Here is a 20,625-nt window from a genome sequence, read left to right as displayed (position 1 = left end):
GTCCTGGAACAATGAAACTGTGAAACAGGCAAAGGCACTGAGCCATTGGTAGACCTCTAGTTGGCAAATGCTGCAAGTATCTTCCATAGTGACCAGAGTGCCTAAACACAACAGATTTTATTTCTCTTAGCAACTGGCATCCGTCTAACTGCAGGAGCAGATCCAAGCTGTGCTTACCCTTGCTCACTGCACCTTAAAAGCATTTCAAATAAGTTAGAACATGGAATGGGTTGGGCTGGGAGGGACCAACCCCCATCCATCTGGTTCCAACCACCAGGTTGCGTTAGTGTTTTGCCTTGTGCAGTGCCTTTATAGGAGAGCTAGAGAGCAAGTCTCTCGCTGAGAATGTGTCAGTGTTGGGCAGGCTGCCACAGGCTTCAGAAAGGAGCACTGAAATACTGCTCTAGCGAGGAGGAAAGTGCAAGCATGTGCTTTGTGTTTCACATTGGCTCTCTAGCTGGTCTCTTTTGTCTTCAATGCTGATTTTTAAATGTCAACCCTGTTGATTTTAGAATTCCAGTTTCCTTGGTTAAAGCATTTCATTGTTTCCTCAGGAAATCACAAATTGACACAAACAGCAAAAGTCATCATCAAAATCTGTGAGCATGAGGTATGAGTGCCCCGATTATCTTCATTGTTGGCTGTTTTTGAAGTGTTGGATTTCATGTATTGGTGATGAAATAAGGTGTGTTCTCCACTCTCTGTGTTTTCTGGAGCTCCCTGTTTGTGGGCTTTTTATAGTTGGAGATGTATCTCTCTGGCCTGCAGCGTGGTTTGTTTGCAAGGGCACGGCAAGTCTGTCTCCCATAGGATATTCACTGCCTTTGATTAAAGACTTACAATAGGGGATGGAGAGGGAAAAGAAGAAAATGGACACATGGATCCTGCACAAAGACACCTCTGGGTTTGGAAAAAGCGACCCACCTCTGATTCAGAGATGCATTTTTTTGGTGGTTCTTTTGCTGTGATAATATTAAGTTCCTCTGAATGAATGCAAAACTGTGGCCACACTGCTCCTGATAGGAGCCAGGACACTGCTGGCCGTCTTGGCCACCGAAGAAATGTTGATTTCTGACCACAGATTTGTGGGGCAATGATGGTAGCAAAGTAGACAGGATGTCATAACAATCCTGCTCACACTTGGGACTCTTGTTTGAGCTCTGCAGTAAGTCTTTGCTTTTTCTTTTCAGATGAATGAAATTGAAGTATGTCCGGAATGTTATTTAGCTGCTTGCCAAAAACGAGAGAATTGGTTTTGTGAGCCTTGTGTAAGTGAAGGGGTTTGGTGGGCCAGCTAATACATTAAACTAGCACTTCTTGTTTCACTGCTGTTTGTTATCCCCCCCATTGTTTTTTGGTTTTTGGTTACTAAGCCAAGAAAAGCTGCTGTAGTTTGCCAAGGAGTTTGTGCTTGCCCATTGTGCTCTTTGTGAAGTCAGACCCTCTCAGGATGTCGAGCTGTGAGGTTGCATGGTCTCCCAAAAGGATTGGTTCAGTCAGAAATGACTGTAAAGGGTGGCAGCAATCAGGTCACAAGGTCTCTACCATCAAATACAAGATACCTGCTCCTGGGTCATCTGTGCCTGCACTCAGGGGAAGATTTCTGAAGTCTATATGGCTCTTTCTGCAGGCATGGATCTCAGAGTTCAGACTTGATTTTTCTTCAGGACCAAGTAATGGGTTGTCTCTTTCCTGGTTTTTTGTTTAATACTGCACCAAACTTGGGGGAAGATTACTTAGAACTCTGAAGTAGAAGTGCATGACCCAGGCTCTCCCTTGGACTTGCATGAAAATTAGAGAATTTGAAAGGTTTGCCCTAGTCTGAGTTATGTTATGCTGCATATTTCAAAGAATCACAGAATGGCTCAGGTTGGAAGGGACCTCAGAGATCCTCTCTTCCAACCTCCCCAGGCATGGGCAGGGATACCTCTCAACTAGACTTGGCTACTCAAGGCTTCATCCAGCCTGGCCTTGAACACCCTCAGGCAGGAGGCATCCACAACCTCCCTGGGCAGCCTATTCCAGAGTCTCACCATCCTTGTACTGAAGAACTTGGTCCTAAGCTCCAGTCTAACCCTGATCTCCCTCAGCTTCAAGCCCTTCCCCCTTGTCCTGTCTGTAGACACCCTGATGAAAAGTCCCTCTGCAGCCTTCCTGTAGGATTCCTTCAGGTACTGGAAGGCAGCTCTAAGGTTCCCTTGGAGTCTTCTCTTTTCCAGGCTGAACAACCCCAGCTCCTCAGCCTCTCCTCATAGCAGAGGTGCTCCAGCCTTTGGATCATCTTTGTGGCCTCCTCAGGGCTCACTCCCAACAGCTTCAGAAAGGAACATCTGAAGAGGGCTAATAACAATTGCATTAATAAAAAAAGTGCAGTTCCAATGTCTTTAACTCAGACACTTGGGAGTTTCTGTGGGGATTTCTGGTTAATTGGCTTTTTCCCCCTCAAGATTTGTGCTGTGTCTATCACAGGTGTAGCGAAATGGCAGCTTGTACTTGGCAAGTGTCTTGTGCACGCTGGATCCTTACTGAATCTAAATAATACACACAAGGGGAAAAACACTCATGTCTGTTATCAGATTTAAAGGTAATCCTGCTTCTGTTTTCTTACTGTGCATTTTACCTCTTCCCCTAGAGCAATCCCCACCCTTTGGTCTGGGCTAAACTCAAAGGCTTTCCATTCTGGCCTGCTAAAGCACTGCGGGATAAAGACGGCCAAGTCGATGCCCGTTTCTTTGGCCAGCACGACAGGTGGGAGTTGAAGCATGGGATGTCTGTGGCTATACTTTAAAAACTCTTGTTGTAAGTTTGTGCTCTCAGACTTTGTAGGTCTTGTAATTTGAACCTTGGCTCTCATCAGTTACAGACTGCTGCAGCATTTACAGTTTCAGTTTCTTGAATGTTGGTAGTAGAATGTAAGTTGTGTTTGCAAGATTAATGCACAACTGGTCTTGGTGAGTAGCAAGTTCATTCCTGTGCTGCAGAGACTGTACTTCTTAGAGGTGGAAGAGGCCAATGAATTTACAGAGACTGCTCTAATTAGGAGTGTTTTGCTTATTTCATCAGTTCTTACTCATGTTTTCTGTCTTGCTGGGAAGAGTGGAATAAGCTATCAATAAGCTAAGGCATGCAATCAACTTGCTTAGCAAAATTAGGCTTGTTGAAAGAGGAAGGCAGAGATGGTCCTTAGGGATGAACTCAGCTGTGCATATCTTTATGACAAGGCTAAAGAAAGGCAGGCAGAGATGGTCCTTTGGAACAGTCTGAACTGTGCCTGTCATCATGGTTAGGCTAAAATAAATCTGTGTGCACACAAGAGCTGGCAGCAGCAATCGCCAGCCTGAAACACGCTTCTGTTACCTTCTGTTTCTCTGTTTTACACCTAGGGCCTGGGTTCCAATAAATAATTGCTACCTCATGTCTAAAGAAATTCCTTTTTCTGTGAAAAAGACTAAGAGCATCTTCAATAGTGCAATGCAAGAGATGGAGGTTTATGTGGACAACATCCGTAGAAAATTTGGAGTGTTTAACTACGCCCCTTTCCGGACACCCTACACTCCCAACAACCAGTACCAGATGTTGTTGGACCCTGCAAACCCAACCGCTGGAACTGCAAAGACAGACAAACAAGAGAAAATCAAGCTCAACTTTGACATGACAGCATCACCCAAGATTCTCATGAGCAAGTCCATGCTGAGCAGCGGTACCGGGCGTAGGATTTCCTTAACAGACATGCCGCGGTCACCCATGAGTACAAACTCCTCCGTTCACACAGGCTCCGACGTTGAGCAGGATGCTGAGAAAAAAGCAACTTCCAGTCATTTTAGTGCCAGTGAAGAATCCATGGACTTTATTGAGAAAAACACAGGTAAAAACCAAACGAGGGGGGGCTGCAGGACTTGGCATTTGGTTCATCCCCTGGTTTGGTCTCGTGCGCTTTTTCCGAGCAGGCTGTATTGCCACCCGTGGCGATGTTTCAGAGTACTGCCAAGATACTTGTCATTGTGCCCCTGTACTCAGCACTGGTTAGGCCACACCTTGAGTACTGTGTCCAGTTCTGGACTCCTCAATTTAAGAAGGACATTGAGACTCTTGAAAGTATCCAGAGAAGGGCAACAAGGCTGGGGAGAGGACCTCGAGCACAGCCCTGTGAGGAGAGGTTGAAGGAGCTGGGATTGTTTAGCCTGGAGAAGAGTAGGCTCAGGGGAGACCTTGCTGCTGTCTACAACTACCTGAAGGGAGGTTGTAGCCAGGAGGCGGTTGGTCTCTTCTACCAGCAACCTGTGACAGAACAAGAGGGTACAGTTTCAAGCTGCACCAGGGGAAGTTTAGGCTGGAGGTGAGGAGAAAGTTCTTCCCAGAGAGAGTTGGTAGCCATTGGAATGTGCTGGCCAGGGAGGTGGTGGAGTCACCATCCCTGGAAGTGTTCAAGAGGGGATTGGATGTGGCACTTAGTCTAGTAGTCATGAGGTCTGTGGTGACAGGTTGGACTTGATGATCTTTGAGGTCTTAGCCTGGAGAAGAGGAGGCTCAGGGGTGACCTCATTGCCCTCTACAACTACCTGAAAGGTGGTTGTAGCCAGGAAGGGGTTGGTCTCTTCTCCCAGGCAACCAGCACCAGAACAAGGGGACACAGTCTCAAGCTGCGCCAGGGGAGGTTTAGACTCGAGGTGAGGAGAAAGTTCTTCACCGAGCGAGTCATTCGTCATTGGAACGGGCTGCCCAGGGAGGTGGTTGAGTCACCGTCCCTGGAGGCGTTTGGACGTGGCACTTGGTGCCATGGTCTAGTCACGGCGTCTTTGTTCATAAGTTGGACTCAATGATCCTCGAGGTCATTTCCAACCATAGTTATACTGTGATACTGTGATACTGTCTTTTCCAACATTGTCGATTCTGTGATTCTGTTTCAGACCCCCCTATGTGTTTAACTTCAGTAGCACAGAGGAAAGCTGACAAACCTTTGTGTCACAGTCAGAAGGAATAAACAGTCCTGGAAAGTGGCCAGCCCCCTTCAGTTTAAATAGCAGAAAATAGTTGTAGCTATTAAAATGAGTAGAGAGTGGAATATAAATATAATAAAGAAAGGTAAATATATAAACATAAACTAAGTCTCCTCCTAGAAGCATTGCACTGGAACACCTCACCTTTAAGGACAAGTCTGAGGGATCTGGGGTTGTTCAGCCTGGAGAAGGGAAGGCTCCAGGCAGACCTTAGAGCAGCCTTCCAGTACCTGAAGGGAGCTACAAGAAGGCTTCAGAGGGACTGTTTGCAAAGGCCTGCAGTGACAGGGTGAGGGGCAGTGCTTTGAAATGAGAGAAGAGCAGATTTAGATTGGATGTGAGGAACAAGTTCTGCACCATTAGGGTGCTGGAACACACTGTAACAGGTTGCCCAGGGAGGGAGTTGATGCCCCATCTCTTGGAGATACTCAAGGTGAGGCTGGACAAAGCTCTGAGCAAGCTACTCTAGTGGAGGATGTCTGTGCTGACTGCAGGGTGGGGACTGCATTGGATGACCTTTGGAGGTCCCTTCCAGCCCAACCCATTCTGTGACTGGTATAAGTACATGAGTTGGAATTGTGGTTGGCAGCTCTGGGAGTTAATTTATGGTGTTGCTAGCTGGGTAGCTAAAACATGGTAAAATTCCAGTTCCATAGTAAAAAGGAACACACAAAATTTGGACTTCTGTGACTTCCAGTGTAGTCAGATGCCATCTAATCTTGTGGCACTCAGGCAATCTACTTTATCTTGGTTCTTCTCATCCATAAAAGAAAGTTCATTGCTCTCTGAACAAAAAGATGCAGTAAATGAATTAATGTGTTTTAAAGCTTTGGGTTTGGTGACAGGATGTCTTTGTGTTCCCTTACAGCTGTTAGATACAGCGCCATTTATTACTGATCTTACTCTTTCCAGCCCATAAAGACTAGGCTGTGAAACTACCTATGGGTACAGAAGTGTCTTGTGATGTGGTCCTGTCCATCTGCAGAACGTGGTGACAAAGTAACTGCATGACTATAAAGCTCTGACAATGCTGGGATTTTTCAGTAGAGTCACGTGTCAGGAGGAGTCATTTAGTACATAAATGATGGTGTGTCTGTGTGTGCACAGCCTTTATGCCCAAGGTGTAGCTAAAAGCTGCTGCTTTGTGGCTTGAAATACAGAGCTTCTATTGTACCACATGCTGAGTTCTTCAGAGTAGTGAAGATAATGATGGGAACTGCCATACCAGCTGCTTTGTCAGGTAAAGCTAGAAGAGGAGAGATGTTATCCTGGTGCTCTGCATTCTTGATTTTCACAGCAGTTCTGGGGAGTTCTGACTTTTCTTTTCCTCAGGCTTTACTGTCCTGTGTCGTAGTGTGTAGAAATACTGGGCTGCCCCTAGCAGCAGTTAAACTGGAATATTCCATCTCCCACCTGGCAGCCTCCCTGTCAAATGCAAACTTTTGTATGGTTTCCTTCATGTACAAATTGTGCTGTCCTGTTCCTGGAGTCTGTGCTTCAGTGCAAAAGCAAATCAAATTATTTCTTTGCTGTAAAACAAAATTCAGGAAGTTTGAGTGCACTGGACTGAGACAGAGATGTTTAGATTTGGATGCCTTTGTTGTGTAGGTTGAATGATAACAGTGTGCAGGTAATGTAGAAAATGGGAACAGCTCCTGAAGCAGCACATAGTGCTGCCCATGAGCAGTCTGCAAAGATGTGGACAGTCCTGGATGTACTGGGGAGGAAAGTGTCCAGCAGTGAGTTTAAGAAGATATTGAGAGCATTAGGCAGAGATTTAAAAGACAGAAATGAGTCTTTTGCTGATGAAAATGAATCCTTTTGCTTAGGTAAAGGCCTGCAGATGCCTCCCTTTGCTAGACTGTTTGGCTGTTCCCCTAAGTTTGGATTTGAAGCCTTATTTTCTGGAGAACAAAAGGCTCAGAGCAGAGGATTTTACTTAACCTTTATAAACCCCAGAAAATTCTATTATTTTCTCAGAGACATTTGGACACTGATCTCCAGCTTACTTAACTTTAACTTACTCTCTTAACTATGATTTGTGCTTTTAATTCTGTGTCAATGTAGCCAGAAAATGGAGTAAATGTTTGAGTTTATGTCTGCTTATTCATGAGTTAAAACATACACCACTTGAGAGTGTCTGGATCAGCTCAAATAACCAAACCTTGAAAGCTAGAAACTTTCTGTCACTGCAAACAGACTGGAATTGAGGGTAGACCCACCTCTGACCTACCTGTGTAGCTGCAAGGACATTATTTTCCTTAATGATTTATTTCTTTATTAAACTGTGTTAAGTTTTATTATTCCTTTATTAAAGAAATAGTTAATCATTTCAACATTGTGTTATATCTGTTTTAATTTATGAAGACAGCCACTTTCTCTGCTTGTGTAGGCTTAAAAGCTGGTTTGTCCCAGTGAATAGAGCTTTATTGTGATTGACTTGAATCTGCCTTTATTGATTTTGTGGTGTTTTTTTCAGCTTCTCCAGCACCAACGCGAACAGGTCAAGCAGGGAGCTTGTCAGGCAGTCCCAAACCTTTCTCTCCTCAAGCATCAACACCAATTTCTGCTAAGCAAGAAAGGACCTCCACACCAGGAAGCATTCTGAATCTTAATCTTGGTTAGTCTTGAAAACCTCCTGCTGTTATTGCTGCATAAATGACAGTGGTGTCAATGCAACATGAGGTGATCAAACTTGTGTGTGTGTGGTGCTGACTGAAGGGCTTGAAATGAGGCACGTGTGCAGTTACTGTTTCATCACAGAGGCTGTTCTCTTCTGTTTCCTAATTCAGAGTTCCTGTTACCTTTTTTCTCCTTGACAGAATGAAGTAGTTAGAAAATGGTTTGGTTTTTATTAGCTGAATTGTACAGATGAATGTTTCTCAAGGTTGTAATTGGATGGGCATTGCTGCTCTTCACCCTCAGGTCTATCAAGTGAATTGCCTGCAAGGCTTTCTTGGGGTCTCTAGGGTTTAGGAGTTATTAGGGCTGCTGCTTCCTCACTGCATTCACATCACCTCCTCACTGGCCATTCTTTAGGGAGACAGATGGATGAAAGGAATTAGCAGATGTCTTGAAACTCCCTGGGAGTACATTTTGGGATTGTGTTGCTTTAAAAGATGAAATAAGCAAGTGTAAAGTTGCTAAAATAGCTCTGATGGCCAAACAGATGTAAATCAGTTTCCTCAGGCATGGTTTATTCTTGGGAGTATTCTGATTCAGTTCTGGCTACTTTTTACCTCCATGTGATATCTGAGGAGGAAGTTCTTCACCATGAGAGTGGTGAAGCCCTGGAATGGGCTGCCCAGGGAGGTGGCTGGGGTGCCGTCCCTGGAGGTGTTTAAGACCAGGCTAGACAAGGCTCTGGCCAGCCTGATCTAGTGTGGTGTGTCCCTGCCCATGGCAGGGGGGTTGGAACTAGATGATCCTTGTGGTCCCTTCCAACCCTGACTGATACTGTGATATTAGATAGAGAAACAGGATTCTGCCCTTTTGGGTTAGCCAAACATTTTAGGGGAACTTGAGCAAAAATGCTGAATTCCTGTTTCCAGCATGTTACAGATACTCTGCTTCTGGGTACAAGCTCACAAGAGTATTTTTGAGTGTGTTGAGCTGTTTGTGTGGAAGTAATGACAGAATTAATTCTGCTGCTGTTTGTTGCCTATCTGAGGTGACAGTGCATTTGGAAAAACAGTAAGAAGCAAGTAGTCTGCAGCTGTTTGGGCTCCAGATAGGCAATATCAGCTGGAGCAGAGAATGTTTTGACTGAAGAGTGTAGTTAAAAACTCTGACCCTGTGGCCCATGCACAGTACTTTGAAGGAAGAGCCAGTGTGCTTGTAGGGGGTGTATCAGTTACTCTTGCAGCTCTAGGCGACTTTCACTCTTTGGTTAAAGGAATCATAGTCATCTGTGCTTCCTGTGGTTTCCAGGTGTGACTTACTGTCTTACATAATGTGTCTTGCTGTCATACATAGTGTGAGCAAAGCTTTTCTCTGGAAGAAAAACAAAAGTGGAAGTCCAGAAAGAAAGACAGCGACATACCTTGAGCAGAGCGCTGGCTGGACTCAGACTGGCTTCCAGTTCAGCAGTAAGGAAACCAGACAGGTTTAGTGCCTTAGAATCTCAGCACTCCTGGCAAAGAATAGTGCTGGCAGGCAGCTTCCAGGCTTGAATGATGATTTGTTGATAATTTCACTGTGATGGAGGAAAGGTCCCCATAAGAAATTCCTGTGAAGTGCTTGGTGTCAGCAAGGACGAACCCAATGCTCGCAGTAAAGTGAAATGTTTCAGATTGTTTCCGTTGTTAGTCAGTAAAATCTCTCTCATCTGCACAGGGATCGCTTTTCTTTTTGCAAAACATCTCTCTTAGTCTTTTTTTTGTTCCTTCTCTAGATCGTAGCAAAGCTGAGATGGATCTGAAGGAGCTGAGTGAGTCAGTCCAGCAGCAAACCACTCCTGTGCAGCTCATCTCCCCAAAGCGACAGATCCGCAGTAGGTTCCAGCTTAACCTTGACAAGACAATAGAGAGCTGTAAAGCACAGCTTGGTGAGTGTGACTGAAGGCTGCACTTGAGGAAATCTTGACTTGGAGCTTAAAAAGTTTTTGCATAGTAAAACCTGAAATACTTGGTGCATTACAATGAGGAGTGGGTATTTGAACTCTTTAAGCAGGTAGAATGGACTGAACCTGTCTCATTTAAAATCCAACCAGACTAGATGGTTTCAGTTTTGGCAGCAAGCTTTCATCTTTGAATCTGTTTTTCTGCTGTGGTGATGTAGGCAGTGTGACAGGATCCTACTCCTAGTATTTGCTTTGTAGACTGAAAAAACTGATGGATTGTACCTAACTTAGGGCAGTTGCACAAATGAGTATAGCCAGTCACACAGGAGCTGAATGCTGGTAGAAAGCTCAGTGTTGGCTGGTGCTCAAGTAAAGAGGTTCTGGATGGTTAAAAAGTGGGATTTTCTCCTCCCTAGATATGTGCAGTCTAAACTGGATTCTGCAGACATGCATGTGAATTACTGAGCAGCTGAAGAGTGTTACTGACTGCAAGGTGGTTTCTTGTGTTTACAAATAATTCCTTACTGTGTTTGGCAGCACTGGGTCCTGAGTCAAACAAAAGAGCTTGCAGGCAGTGGTAAAAACCCCAGTGAAAGGAGGGCCACTGAATGAGACACAAATATGAACTGGAATATGTAGAAGGTAATTGTTAGAGATCTGGGGTTGAGCTAGAGCACTGCGGGGCTGACAGCTAGGATGATGGTATCTGTACACTTCATTCCAGCATATGTAGAGTACTTGTATTGGTACTGTCAGTCTGATGTCAGCATGGAATGTACTTTCCTCCCCACAATTAGGAATAAATGAAATATCTGAAGCTGTTTATACTGCAGTAGAACACAGTGACTCTGAAGATTCTGAGAAGTCTGACACCAGTGACAGTGAATATAGTGATGAGGATCAGAAATCAAAGAATGATCAAGAGGATGGAGAGGACAAGGAAGGTGCCAGAAGTGACAAAGAATCCTTGAGCTTGAAAAAAAAACCTAAACCCCCAGCACAGAATGAAGACAAGGAGGAACTTAAAAGCACAAGTCCAGAAGTGGAGAAAACTGATGATGCAGTCAAGGAGAAGGCACTCACAGACCCTGAGAAAGACTTCTGTGAAAAGGCAAAAGGTTTGCAGCATCCAGCAAAAGAAAAACTGAAAGGGAAAGATGAAACAGACTCTCCAACTGTGCATCTAGGACTGGACTCTGATTCTGAGAGTGAACTTGTCATCGACCTGGGCGATGATCATTGTGCCCGTGAAGGAAGGAAGAGCAAGAAAGAATCTAAAGAGCCTCCTCCCAAACAAGACGGTAGGGTGAAATGCTTCCCTTCCTTTCTGCCTTCTGCTCTCTTCTCCAAGCCAGAGTTCTCATCTCTGGTTTTGCAGTAAGATAAAAATATCTGTGCTGAACCCATTTTTTCAGGAATGGTTTCTCGTTCTTGGCGACTGTGAAAGAAGTTTTTGTTCCCCCTTACAGCTTCTGGTTTAAATAAAATACAGGGTCATGGAGGGCTTTTTGCAGCAGCACAGGGCTTTGACCAGCCCCATTTCTGTTCTGTGACAAATGCAGGATTTGTTGGGCAGTTGTTAATGGCTTCCAGTTGAATCTTTACACTTCCATAGGTCTCCCAAAGCTGCAGGTAGAGAATAAGTTGGAACTTGGCAAACGTACAGATTGCATTAGGTCCCCTCAGAGCCTGGGTAAAGGCTCTCAGTAATGATCAGAGCAGCAGCTACATCACATGGCTTGGCTCTGGATATTGTCCTGGTTTCTCTGTCATGCTAGAAGAGGAAAGGAGTCTCAGTGAGGAAAGGGCTTTTGCTAATCTTGTTCTGTGTGGTAGCCTTTGGACAAAATGAAATAGAACCCCAAATTTCACTGAGTGAACAATACTTTATTCTTCATCTAACTTTTTTGTAGCTGTGAGATCTTAAAATGCCTCTGTCCAGAGAAGAGATCTGGTGCATGCATCTCTGGAGGTGTTTCCCCCCATCAGAAGCCAGGCAGTGCAGCAGCCTTCTCTTTCAGTCATTTTTTTCCTAGCCATGGCTTTGAAGGAATTCTCCAGTTCCTGAATTGATCTGATAAGTGGAACAGTGAGCTCTAAAACCTGGAAGCAGGCATGGATACCTTAAATACAGATGGTGCTTGCTTGTCAGTGCCAGCCTGACAAGTTTGGTGTGCTGTTCCTTCAGTCCTTGCCCAGGCTAGAAACATCCTAAAACATGCTGGCCCCTCCCATGTTTTCTCAGGGAGGTCAGGCTGTTTCTTCTGGCTCTTAGACTTTTTGTTTTGCTTTGCTCAGTGACTGGTGCTTTGGAATTGCCACCAGCTTCATGAGATGAGTTGACTTGTAGAATACCAACTGCCTTGAAGAAAATAATTCAAAGTAACCTGGCAGGTGTGTGTGGCCCTTCCAAAAGTTAGATGGGTAGTTATGGAACAGGTGTGGTGGTGACAAGCTGGCATTACATTTTATGTTTGTTTAGTTGTAGGTAAAACTCCACCTTCCTCTAGTGCCAGCACCCAGCCTCTACCAGAAACTCCAGTCCTTACCCGCTCTGCAGCCCAGACTCCACCAGCTGGTGTGACAGCAACAACCAGCGCTGCTTCCACTGTTAGTGCTCCAGCTGCAGCCACTGGCAGCCCTGTGAAAAAGCAGAGGCCTCTGCTGCCCAAGGAAACTGCCCCTGCCGTGCAGCGGGTGGTGTGGAATTCCTCCAACAAGTTTCAGACATCCTCCCAGAAATGGCACATGCAGAAGGTGCAGAGACAGCAGCAGCAGCAGCAGAGCCAGCAGGCTCAGTCACAGCAACCTCAGTCCTCTCAAGGGACGAGATACCAGACAAGACAAGCAGTTAAAGGTATACACTTTGTAACTCACTGTACCTGTGATGCCATAATTCCCCAGTAGTGATCCCAGTGCTCCAAGACTGCCCAACCAGGAGTTCTTCCATGTAAACAAATCTCAAAGTGTAGTTCTGCTCTGATAAGTGACTTTAGAATACAGCAACTTGCTCAGCAAACCTTCTCCTTGTGGTGTGTATTTGGAGTCCTGTCTCCTTCTTTTAATGACAAAAACCTTGTGTGTAGATATAGTGTTGCCATCCTTAGCCATCACAGATTTGGGAGAGTAAACTGAATTCTTTTCTGGATTAAATGATAAAGCTATTAACTGTCCCAGCTGCATGGTTCCCACTGTCACATCTCCAAACTGGACCCATTTTATCCTGACAAGAGGCTGTTCTGAAGGTTTTTCATAGGGTGTAACTTGACCAACAGTGAAGTGACGCAGGCTACACTGATCTTTGAAATCTCTGTAGCAAAGCTTTGATATCAGTTTGCTGAGCAAACAGCCATGGCATTTTACCATGTTTTTACAACTGTTCTTTTGCTGTCCTATTCCTTAGAGGTTTTGCTAGTAGTAGGCATATGGTGGTATAAGCCCCTCCTTCTGTGGCTTCACTTCACAGAGCAGCAACTTCAAGTCTCACTTCATTTGTGATGTGAAGTTAATAAGCTGGACTGTTCCCTGGTGTGCCTGAGGGATAGATGCTCCCTTCTGCTAACACTGCTGCCAAGCTGGTGACTCCATACAGAAGAGAGGTTTAGGTTGTGGCTCACATGCATCTCTTTACCAGAGGCACATTCCCCTAGTCCCAAACTGCTTTTGTGACTGCCATCTAAGAAGTGTTTTAAGAGACTCAGACTTGAATGTGACAGCACCATCATATGAGCTGAACCTGAACTGTTCAGTTTAGGGGTTGGTTTGATCAAGATGTTTACTGTTGAGCACATCACAGCAGTGTTCCATCTCAGATACCAGCTTCTAAAATAGAGCAAGATTACACAAATTCTGTTTCTTATTTACTGAATTGGCACAAACAAAACTGGGCTACATGGAGATAAACATGAATGGCTTTTTTATTTCAGTAATTCCTGTTCTGAGGCTGTTGGCAGTGCAGGCATCTGTTACAATATGACTCATTACAAAGAGGCTGAAAAGAGCTACCCTAAAACCATCACATTTTAAAGTCCTTAAAGCAGATGAAGAGGTGATGGTCTCTGCACTTTGATTTGTGCTCTCCTTGTTGAGTTGCCCACTGTTTGACATTAGTTGAAATACTGAGGGAAGATGGGAAGACTTTTCATATCCTGTTTAACACTGTGAATAACTTCCTTGCTTTGATGTGACATTCCTTGCTGTGCAGCCAACCAAAGACTAATGTCTATCTGGATACATGTATATTAAACATGTCACAACACCACTAAAAATCAGCAGCATTCATAACAAAAGTATGGGAGTAGCATTCCCTGGGGGAGGCTTTCTGCAGCAGTGGCTCCTTAAGCCTTGCTGCAGAGCAAAAAGAGAAGAAATTCAGGAATGCACCTCAGAAATATGGCAAATGAGGATGTCACAGAGTCTGACTTCTGCTGATGTGTGTGGTATCAGTTGGGAGCTCTCAAGACTGAGAGGTTAGGAAGTGGGATGAAAGAGTCCCAAAACAGGAGGATTGCAGAGCTGAGGAGACATTTGCATTAGCCAGTCTAAAGTAATAAGTTTCATAGCTGTGTTTGCTTCATTGTCTTGAAGCCTGACAGTTCTGTACAAGTTCAGTGGCTGGGCACTGTGCAGTTCCTTGGTTAAATGGCACCAGTGTATGGATCATTGAGTCTCTGAGCTGGTCAGGTGCACACACTGAAGTCAGACATTACAGTTAGAAGTTTGCCTGTTTTGAGCATTGTTCCTGTGATTGATCTGCTGTATGTTCTCTTTTCTTAGCTGTGCAGCAAAAAGAGATCACCCAGAGCACTTCCACATCCACTATAACCTTGGTTACAAGTACTCAGCCCATTTCTATGGTTACCAGTTCTGGATCTGCAAGTACCCTTTCTTCCTCACTTAACACAGACTTGCCCATTGCAACAGCTTCAGCTGATGTGGCTGCAGACATTGCTAAATACACTAGCAAAGTAAGTTCCTGAGCAGGGGTTTGCAAGTGAACTTGAGCATTTTGACATTTCACATCCTGACCTGACTTCCTTTGCAGGTTGTCACATGTGCCCCATTCCTTCCACTAGGAAGGACCAGCTAGGTTTTGGTGAGGGTGCCGAGCCATCCTTCTAGAGCTGGCTGAGTGCTGCCATTCCATGCTTGAGTGTGTGTGCAGAGGCTCCAGGCCCCATGGCTGCTGTTTGTTTACCTTACCATACACAGACCACTTTCTGTGTTTTCCCCTGAAGGTGTAGACAGCCTCTCAGCTCCATATTGACAGCAGACATTCATGTTGCTTCAGCTGTGGCCAGTAGGACAGAAAGACCCTTCTGTTGTAACCACTGGATGGCTTCAGCAGATGGTAACTGGTCATCCAGTGTGTGTTCATGTCTTAAACCAAAGCTAGGTTATGACAGAGAAGATGAGATACAGTACCTGTGTCATGACAGTGACAGTGAGGGATGGGACATCAGCTTTTCATATCTCTCTTAGATCTTTAAAGTGAAAAAATCAAGGTGAATACTGTATAAATAAATGAAGTTTGGTACCTGAGCATTAGAAGCACCAGAATCAAGAAGAGCATGGCCAGGGGAGGTTCTCTTCCCCCCTTTGCCCTGGTGAGACCTCATCTGGAGGAGTGTGTCCAGTTCTGGGCCCCCAGCTCAAGAGAAAGAAGGAACTGCTTGAGAAGATATAGGAGAGGCTACAAAGAGGGTCAGGGGACTAGAACATCTGTCTTAAGAAGAAAGGCTGAGGGACTTGGGCATAAACCTGAGCATAGGAAGTTCCATCTAAACATGAAGAGGATCTTCTTTATTTTGAGGATGGCAGAGAACTGGAACAGGCTGCCCAGAGAGGTGGTGGAGTCTCCATCTCTGGAGTCATTCAAAACTTGCTTGGATGCCATCCTGTGCAGCCTGCTCTGGGTGACCCTGCTCTGGCATGGGGGTTGACTAAATGATCTCCAGAGGTCCCTTCCAACCTCTTAACGTTGTGTGATTAACCTTGACTGTCATCTTCCAGTGTTCTCACTCAGCCATGTGGGCTTGTTGGGACTGGCAGTGGTTAGCAATTTACTTCTGTTTATTTTGTTTTGCATTGAGTTTCTTCCCCAAACATCTGGTTATATATTTTATATCTATATACTTCCTCTATCAGTGATAGTTTCTTGGAAAGGTAGCAAGTCAAGCAAACAGTTCACCAGTTCAGCACACTTAAAAATCAGAGCCCAGTTCAAAGGTGTGGTGTTCTGCCACCTAAACAGTCCCCTAAAAGCAGCCCCAGATACGTACACAGAGCTATGGGGCACTGTTCATAGTGATGTAAGTCCCCAGCAGGGTGGTTGAAAGGAAGTGAAAGTGAAGAATATGTTTTTATTTCTTTTCCAGATGATGGATGCCATCAAAGGAACCATGACTGAAATATATAATGATCTCTCCAAAAATACCACTGGAAGTACCATAGCTGAGGTTAGTGCAAAATACAAGTTCAGTAATGCTGGCCTGTATTTGAGCATCCCTGTGTAGTAGCAGCACAGAGCTGTACCTGCTGGAGCTCCTGGTTCTGTACTGCTTTAGAGGTGGTGCAGGAAAGTGGCTTGGACAGGAGCACACTGTGTTGGGTTAGGAACTGGCTGGAGGTTGAGCCTAGAGAGTGGTGGTGAATGGTGCCACATCCAGCTGGCAGCCAGGCACTAGTGGTGTGCCCCAAGGATCAGTGCTGGGCCCCATCCTCTTTAACATCTTTATTGATGATCTGGATGAGGGCATTGAGTCCATCATCAGTAAATTTGCGGGTGACACCAAGCTGGGGGCAGGAGTTGATCTGCTGGAGGGTAGAGAGGCTCTGCAGAGGGACCTCGACAGGCTGGACAGATGGGCAGAGTCCAAGGGCATGAGAATGAACACATCCAAGTGCCAGGTTCTGCACATTGGCCACAACAACCCCATGCAGAGCTACAGGCTGGGGTCAGAGTGGCTGGAGAGCGGCCAGGCAGAGAGGGACTTGGGGGTACTGGTCGATGGTAGGCTGAACATGAGCCTGCAGTGTGCCCAGGCAGCCAAGAGGGCCAATGGCATCCTGGCCTGCATCAGGAACAGTGTGGCCAGCAGGAGCAGGGAGGTCACTGTGCTCCTGTATACTGCACTGGTTAGGCCACACCTCGAGTCCTGTGTCCAGTTCTGGGCCCCTCAGTTTAGGAAGGAGGTTGACTTGCTGGAGTGTGTCCAGAGAAGGGCAACAAAGTTGGTGAGGGGTTTGGAACACAGCCCTGTGAGGAGAGGCTGAGGGAGCTGGGGTTGCTTAGCCTGGAGAAGAGGAGACTCAGGGGTGACCTTATTGCTCTCTACAACTACCTGAAGGGAGGTTGTAGCCAGGTGGGGGTTGGTCTCTTCTCCCAGGCAATCAGAAGCAGAAAAAGAGGACACAGTCTCAGGCTGCGCCAGGGGAGGTTTAGGTTGGATGTTAGGAAGAAGTTCTATACAGAGAGAGTGATTGCCCATTGGAATGGGCTGCCTGGGGAGGTGGTGGAGTCACTGTCGTTGGAGGTGCTCAGGAGGAGACTTGATGGGGTGCTTGGTGCCATGGTTTAGTTGTTTAGGTGGTGTTGGATTGGTTGATGGGTTGGACATGATGATCTTGAAGGTCTCTTCCAATCTGGTCTGGTCTATTCTATTCTATTCCATTCCCCTGCACAGATGTGTGGTGGGCTCTCCAAGAGAAGCAGTGAGCCATCAAGCCAGGTCCTTAAAGCTGCTGTCAGGTTTCACTTTGCATCACCTTGTTTAAAATAAAAAGTGCAGTGATTCTTTTGCATGGATTTGGCCACCAGAGGAACAAGATTTTACTTTACTTCTGGTGCAGTAGCTTGGTCCAGATACACCACCATCACTGGAGGTGTTTAGGAAGAGACTGGATGGGGTGCTTGGTGCCATGGTTTAGTTGATTAGGTGGTGTTGGGTGATAGGTTGGCCTCGATGATCTCAAAGGTCTTTTCCAACCTGGTTAATTCTGTTCTGTTCTATATGATTCTGGCCACAGCTTTTTAGACTTCTTACTTCTTGTGTTTTTCATGAAATGCTGTGCATGGCTCTAATTGCCTCCAGAGTTAGCACCTGGTGCCTTTGAAGTGTTCTCTTTAAACTTGGAAAAAGCAGACCGAGCAGTGCAAAGCAAGTCCTGAGTGTGACCAAACGCAGGGAGAATATGAGGGTTTGGTTGCTTGTTCCAACCAAGCTAAGGGAGTCAGGATTTTGAGCAGTGATATTTGTATTCCCAGTCCATAGGGAATGGAAAACTTGCTTTCCTAAGCCTCACCTAGGTTAGGAGAAGAGAAATGAAATGAAATGCCATAATAATGCCCCCAGCAGACACGCTGGAGGGAAGGGAGGCCATCCAGAGGGACCTGGACAGGCTGGAGAGGTGGGCACAAGCCAACCTCATGAGGTTCAACAAGAGCAAGGGCAGGGTCCTGCATCTGGGTCGAGGCAATCCCAGGCACAAATCCAGGCTGGGCAGTGACTGGCTGGAAAGCAGCCCTGAGGAGAGAGACTTGGGGATGCTGGTGGAGGAGAAGCTCAACATGAGCTCTCAATGTGCACTTGCAGCCCACAAAGCCAATCAGATCCTGGGCTGCATCAAGAGAAATGTGGCCAGCAGGGCCAGGGAGGTGATTCTCCCCCTCTACTCAGCTCTGGTGAGACCCCACCTGGAGTACTGCCTCCAGTTCTGGAGCCCCTATTCCAAGAGGGATCTGGAGGTGCTGGAAGGTGTCCAGAGAAGGGCCATGAGGATGAGCAGAGGGCTGGAGCACCTCTCCTATGAGGACAGACTGAAGGAGTTGGGGCTGTTCGGTCTGGAGAAGAGAAGGCTCCCAGGTGACCTCATTGTGGCCTCCCAGTATCTGAAGGGGCCTACAGGAAGTCTGGGGAGGGACTTCTCAGGATCTCAGGTAGTGATAGGACTAGGGGGAATGGAATGAAGCTGGAGGTGGGGAGATTCAGGCTGGATGTGAGGAGGAAGTTCTTCCCCATGAGAGTGGTGAAGCCCTGGAATGGGTTGTCCAGGGAGGTGGTTGGGGCCCCATCCCTGGAGGTGTTTAAGCCCAGGCTGGATGAGGCTCTGTCCAGCCTGATCTGGTGTGGGGTGTCCCTGCCCATGGCAGGGGGTTTGGGACTAGATGATCCTTGTGGTCCCTTCCAACCCTGACTGATTCTATGATACTGATAAATGCAAATAATAAACACACAGTAATACATAATAAATACAAACTAATAAATGCAAATAATAATAAATACAAACAAACCTGAGGGATAGCTTCTTGATTCCAGTCAAGCCTTGACTCACTTCAGAGGAAGCAAGAGCAAGTTCAGGAGCAGTGCTTTTGTTCTCAGTCTGTGCTCTTTATGGTCAGCAAACCTGGCCAACATTGAGTTAAGGCTGGGCTTTGCTATGCTCTTGTCCTTGTGTTGATGGGAAGGAGCCTTGCTGGAGGTGGTGCTCAGGCTCTCTGCTGTGTGTTGCTGTGTGCCAGTGCTGTGTTCACACTGCACCCTGCTCACTGTCCCTAATCATCTCTGGCTTTTCAACTTCAGATTCGGCGCCTGAGGATCGAGATCGAGAAGCTTCAGTGGTTGCATCAACAGGAGCTCTCAGAGATGAAGCACAACCTAGGTATGGAAGTGCCAGCCCAAAATGGTGTCAGGTTCTGTCCTGCACAGCAAATCCTGATCCCCATGGTGTGCATTGCCTTTGGCATGTCCAAGGGAAGGGCTGATGGTGGTGGACCCCTTGGTGGGAAGAAAGTTGCAGTTTCCTGATCAAACCCCTTTTTAAGCTCCGTGCAGTTCAGACTGCCCTAGGGCTGTCTATAGAGTGCCCTCCTCCACTGTGTGACTCTTTTTGCAGAGCACATCTGGAATCAAAGTGAATTAAGGGCTGAATAACTCCATATTCAGACTTACATCTTTGGTTTGCTGATTGCATTTTGCTCTTTCAAATCAGGGCAGACCAGTTATGCCAGTGCTGCACTCTAGTTACAGCATTCTTCAGTCACTTGGTACTGCAGCAACTCCTCTGCAGCTCACAGAGCCTTTAGGTGTGCTCAGAAATGAAGGCCCTTTAAACCCTTTGTCTCCAGGGATCTGTTCATAACTGTGGGAACTGCTCTCAGAGCAGTCCTGAAGTAATAGGCTCCAGTTGACAACTTTGCTCATGTAGTGATGAGTTTGCACAGCTTTGTCAGTGTCCCTCCTAGAGCTGGCCTGTTTTGGTTTGTAAAGAAACCAAGACACCATGAACAGCTGATCTGCTGAGATGAGAGGAGGAGATGAGAGAGGAAATACAATTCTCTCCTGTGAATACTGCAGCAGAGTAGAAGTCTGGGCTTGTGGGGACAAAGTGTGTTGAGCAGCATCCTTTCTGTGCTCATGGTGCACCTAGCACCCCTGGGTTCTCACCTAGAAATAAAGCATTAAACAAATGGGAGGTAAAATTGTTGAGGGTGAAAGTCCTGGTGCCGAAATAAGAACTGAAGATGGGAGAGATTAATTGGTTGAGTGGCTATGAAACAGAGATGCCCAGGCTCTGGGAATGTTGAGGTTGTTACTTTTATTTTCATGTTGCCTTTGAACTCATGCAGATTGTTGGTTTTGCACCTTGCTGTTGGGAGGCAGAAAATGCAAACCTTCTCTGTCTTTGCATTCTGAGTAGAACTGACAATGGCTGAAATGCGCCAGAGCCTAGAGCAGGAGCGAGATCGTTTGATTGCGGAGGTGAAGAAGCAGCTGGAGCTGGAAAAGCAGCAAGCAGTGGATGAAACTAAAAAGAAGCAGTGGTGTGCCAACTGCAAGAAAGAGGCCATCTTCTACTGCTGTTGGAACACCAGCTACTGTGACTATCCCTGCCAACAAGCTCACTGGCCGGAGCACATGAAGTCTTGCACACAGTCAGGTAATCCTGCTCTGGATTGTCTGTTCACAGCTGAGGGGGCTAGGGTAGGTGACCCACAGTGACACTGTGCTTCATCTGCTTGGGTGCAGTGACTGTGGGCTGGTACACCTGGGTAGTGGCTACTGTGTC

General features: G+C 46.2%; 1 protein-coding gene across 10 annotated transcripts in view; it reads left to right on the top strand.

The window, feature by feature from the left end:
• The window catches only part of ZMYND8 (zinc finger MYND-type containing 8), a 66,877-nt gene that overhangs the window by 40,370 nt on the left and 5,882 nt on the right, over positions 1-20,625 (top strand). For all 10 annotated transcript variants that reach the window (XM_068149826.1, XM_068149818.1, XM_068149825.1 and 7 more), the window contains 12 exons: positions 555-610; positions 1,191-1,268; positions 2,633-2,748; positions 3,384-3,865; positions 7,477-7,617; positions 9,391-9,543; positions 10,356-10,859; positions 12,041-12,415; positions 14,335-14,525; positions 15,936-16,016; positions 19,140-19,218; positions 20,257-20,496. In XM_068149826.1, coding sequence (XP_068005927.1) covers positions 555-610; positions 1,191-1,268; positions 2,633-2,748; positions 3,384-3,865; positions 7,477-7,617; positions 9,391-9,543; positions 10,356-10,859; positions 12,041-12,415; positions 14,335-14,525; positions 15,936-16,016; positions 19,140-19,218; positions 20,257-20,496 — 2,496 coding nt within the window. The remainder of the gene's footprint in view (positions 1-554; positions 611-1,190; positions 1,269-2,632; positions 2,749-3,383; positions 3,866-7,476; positions 7,618-9,390; positions 9,544-10,355; positions 10,860-12,040; positions 12,416-14,334; positions 14,526-15,935; positions 16,017-19,139; positions 19,219-20,256; positions 20,497-20,625) is intronic.

This window comes from Melanerpes formicivorus, unplaced genomic scaffold (assembly GCF_026170545.1).
Source record: "Melanerpes formicivorus ecotype bairdi unplaced genomic scaffold, bMelFor1.0.p_v2 SCAF_19, whole genome shotgun sequence".
In the NCBI taxonomy this organism is placed as follows: Eukaryota; Metazoa; Chordata; class Aves; order Piciformes; family Picidae; genus Melanerpes; species Melanerpes formicivorus.
The sequence above is the reverse complement of the archived record's forward strand: the minus strand, read 5'-3'. Positions and strand labels throughout refer to the sequence as shown.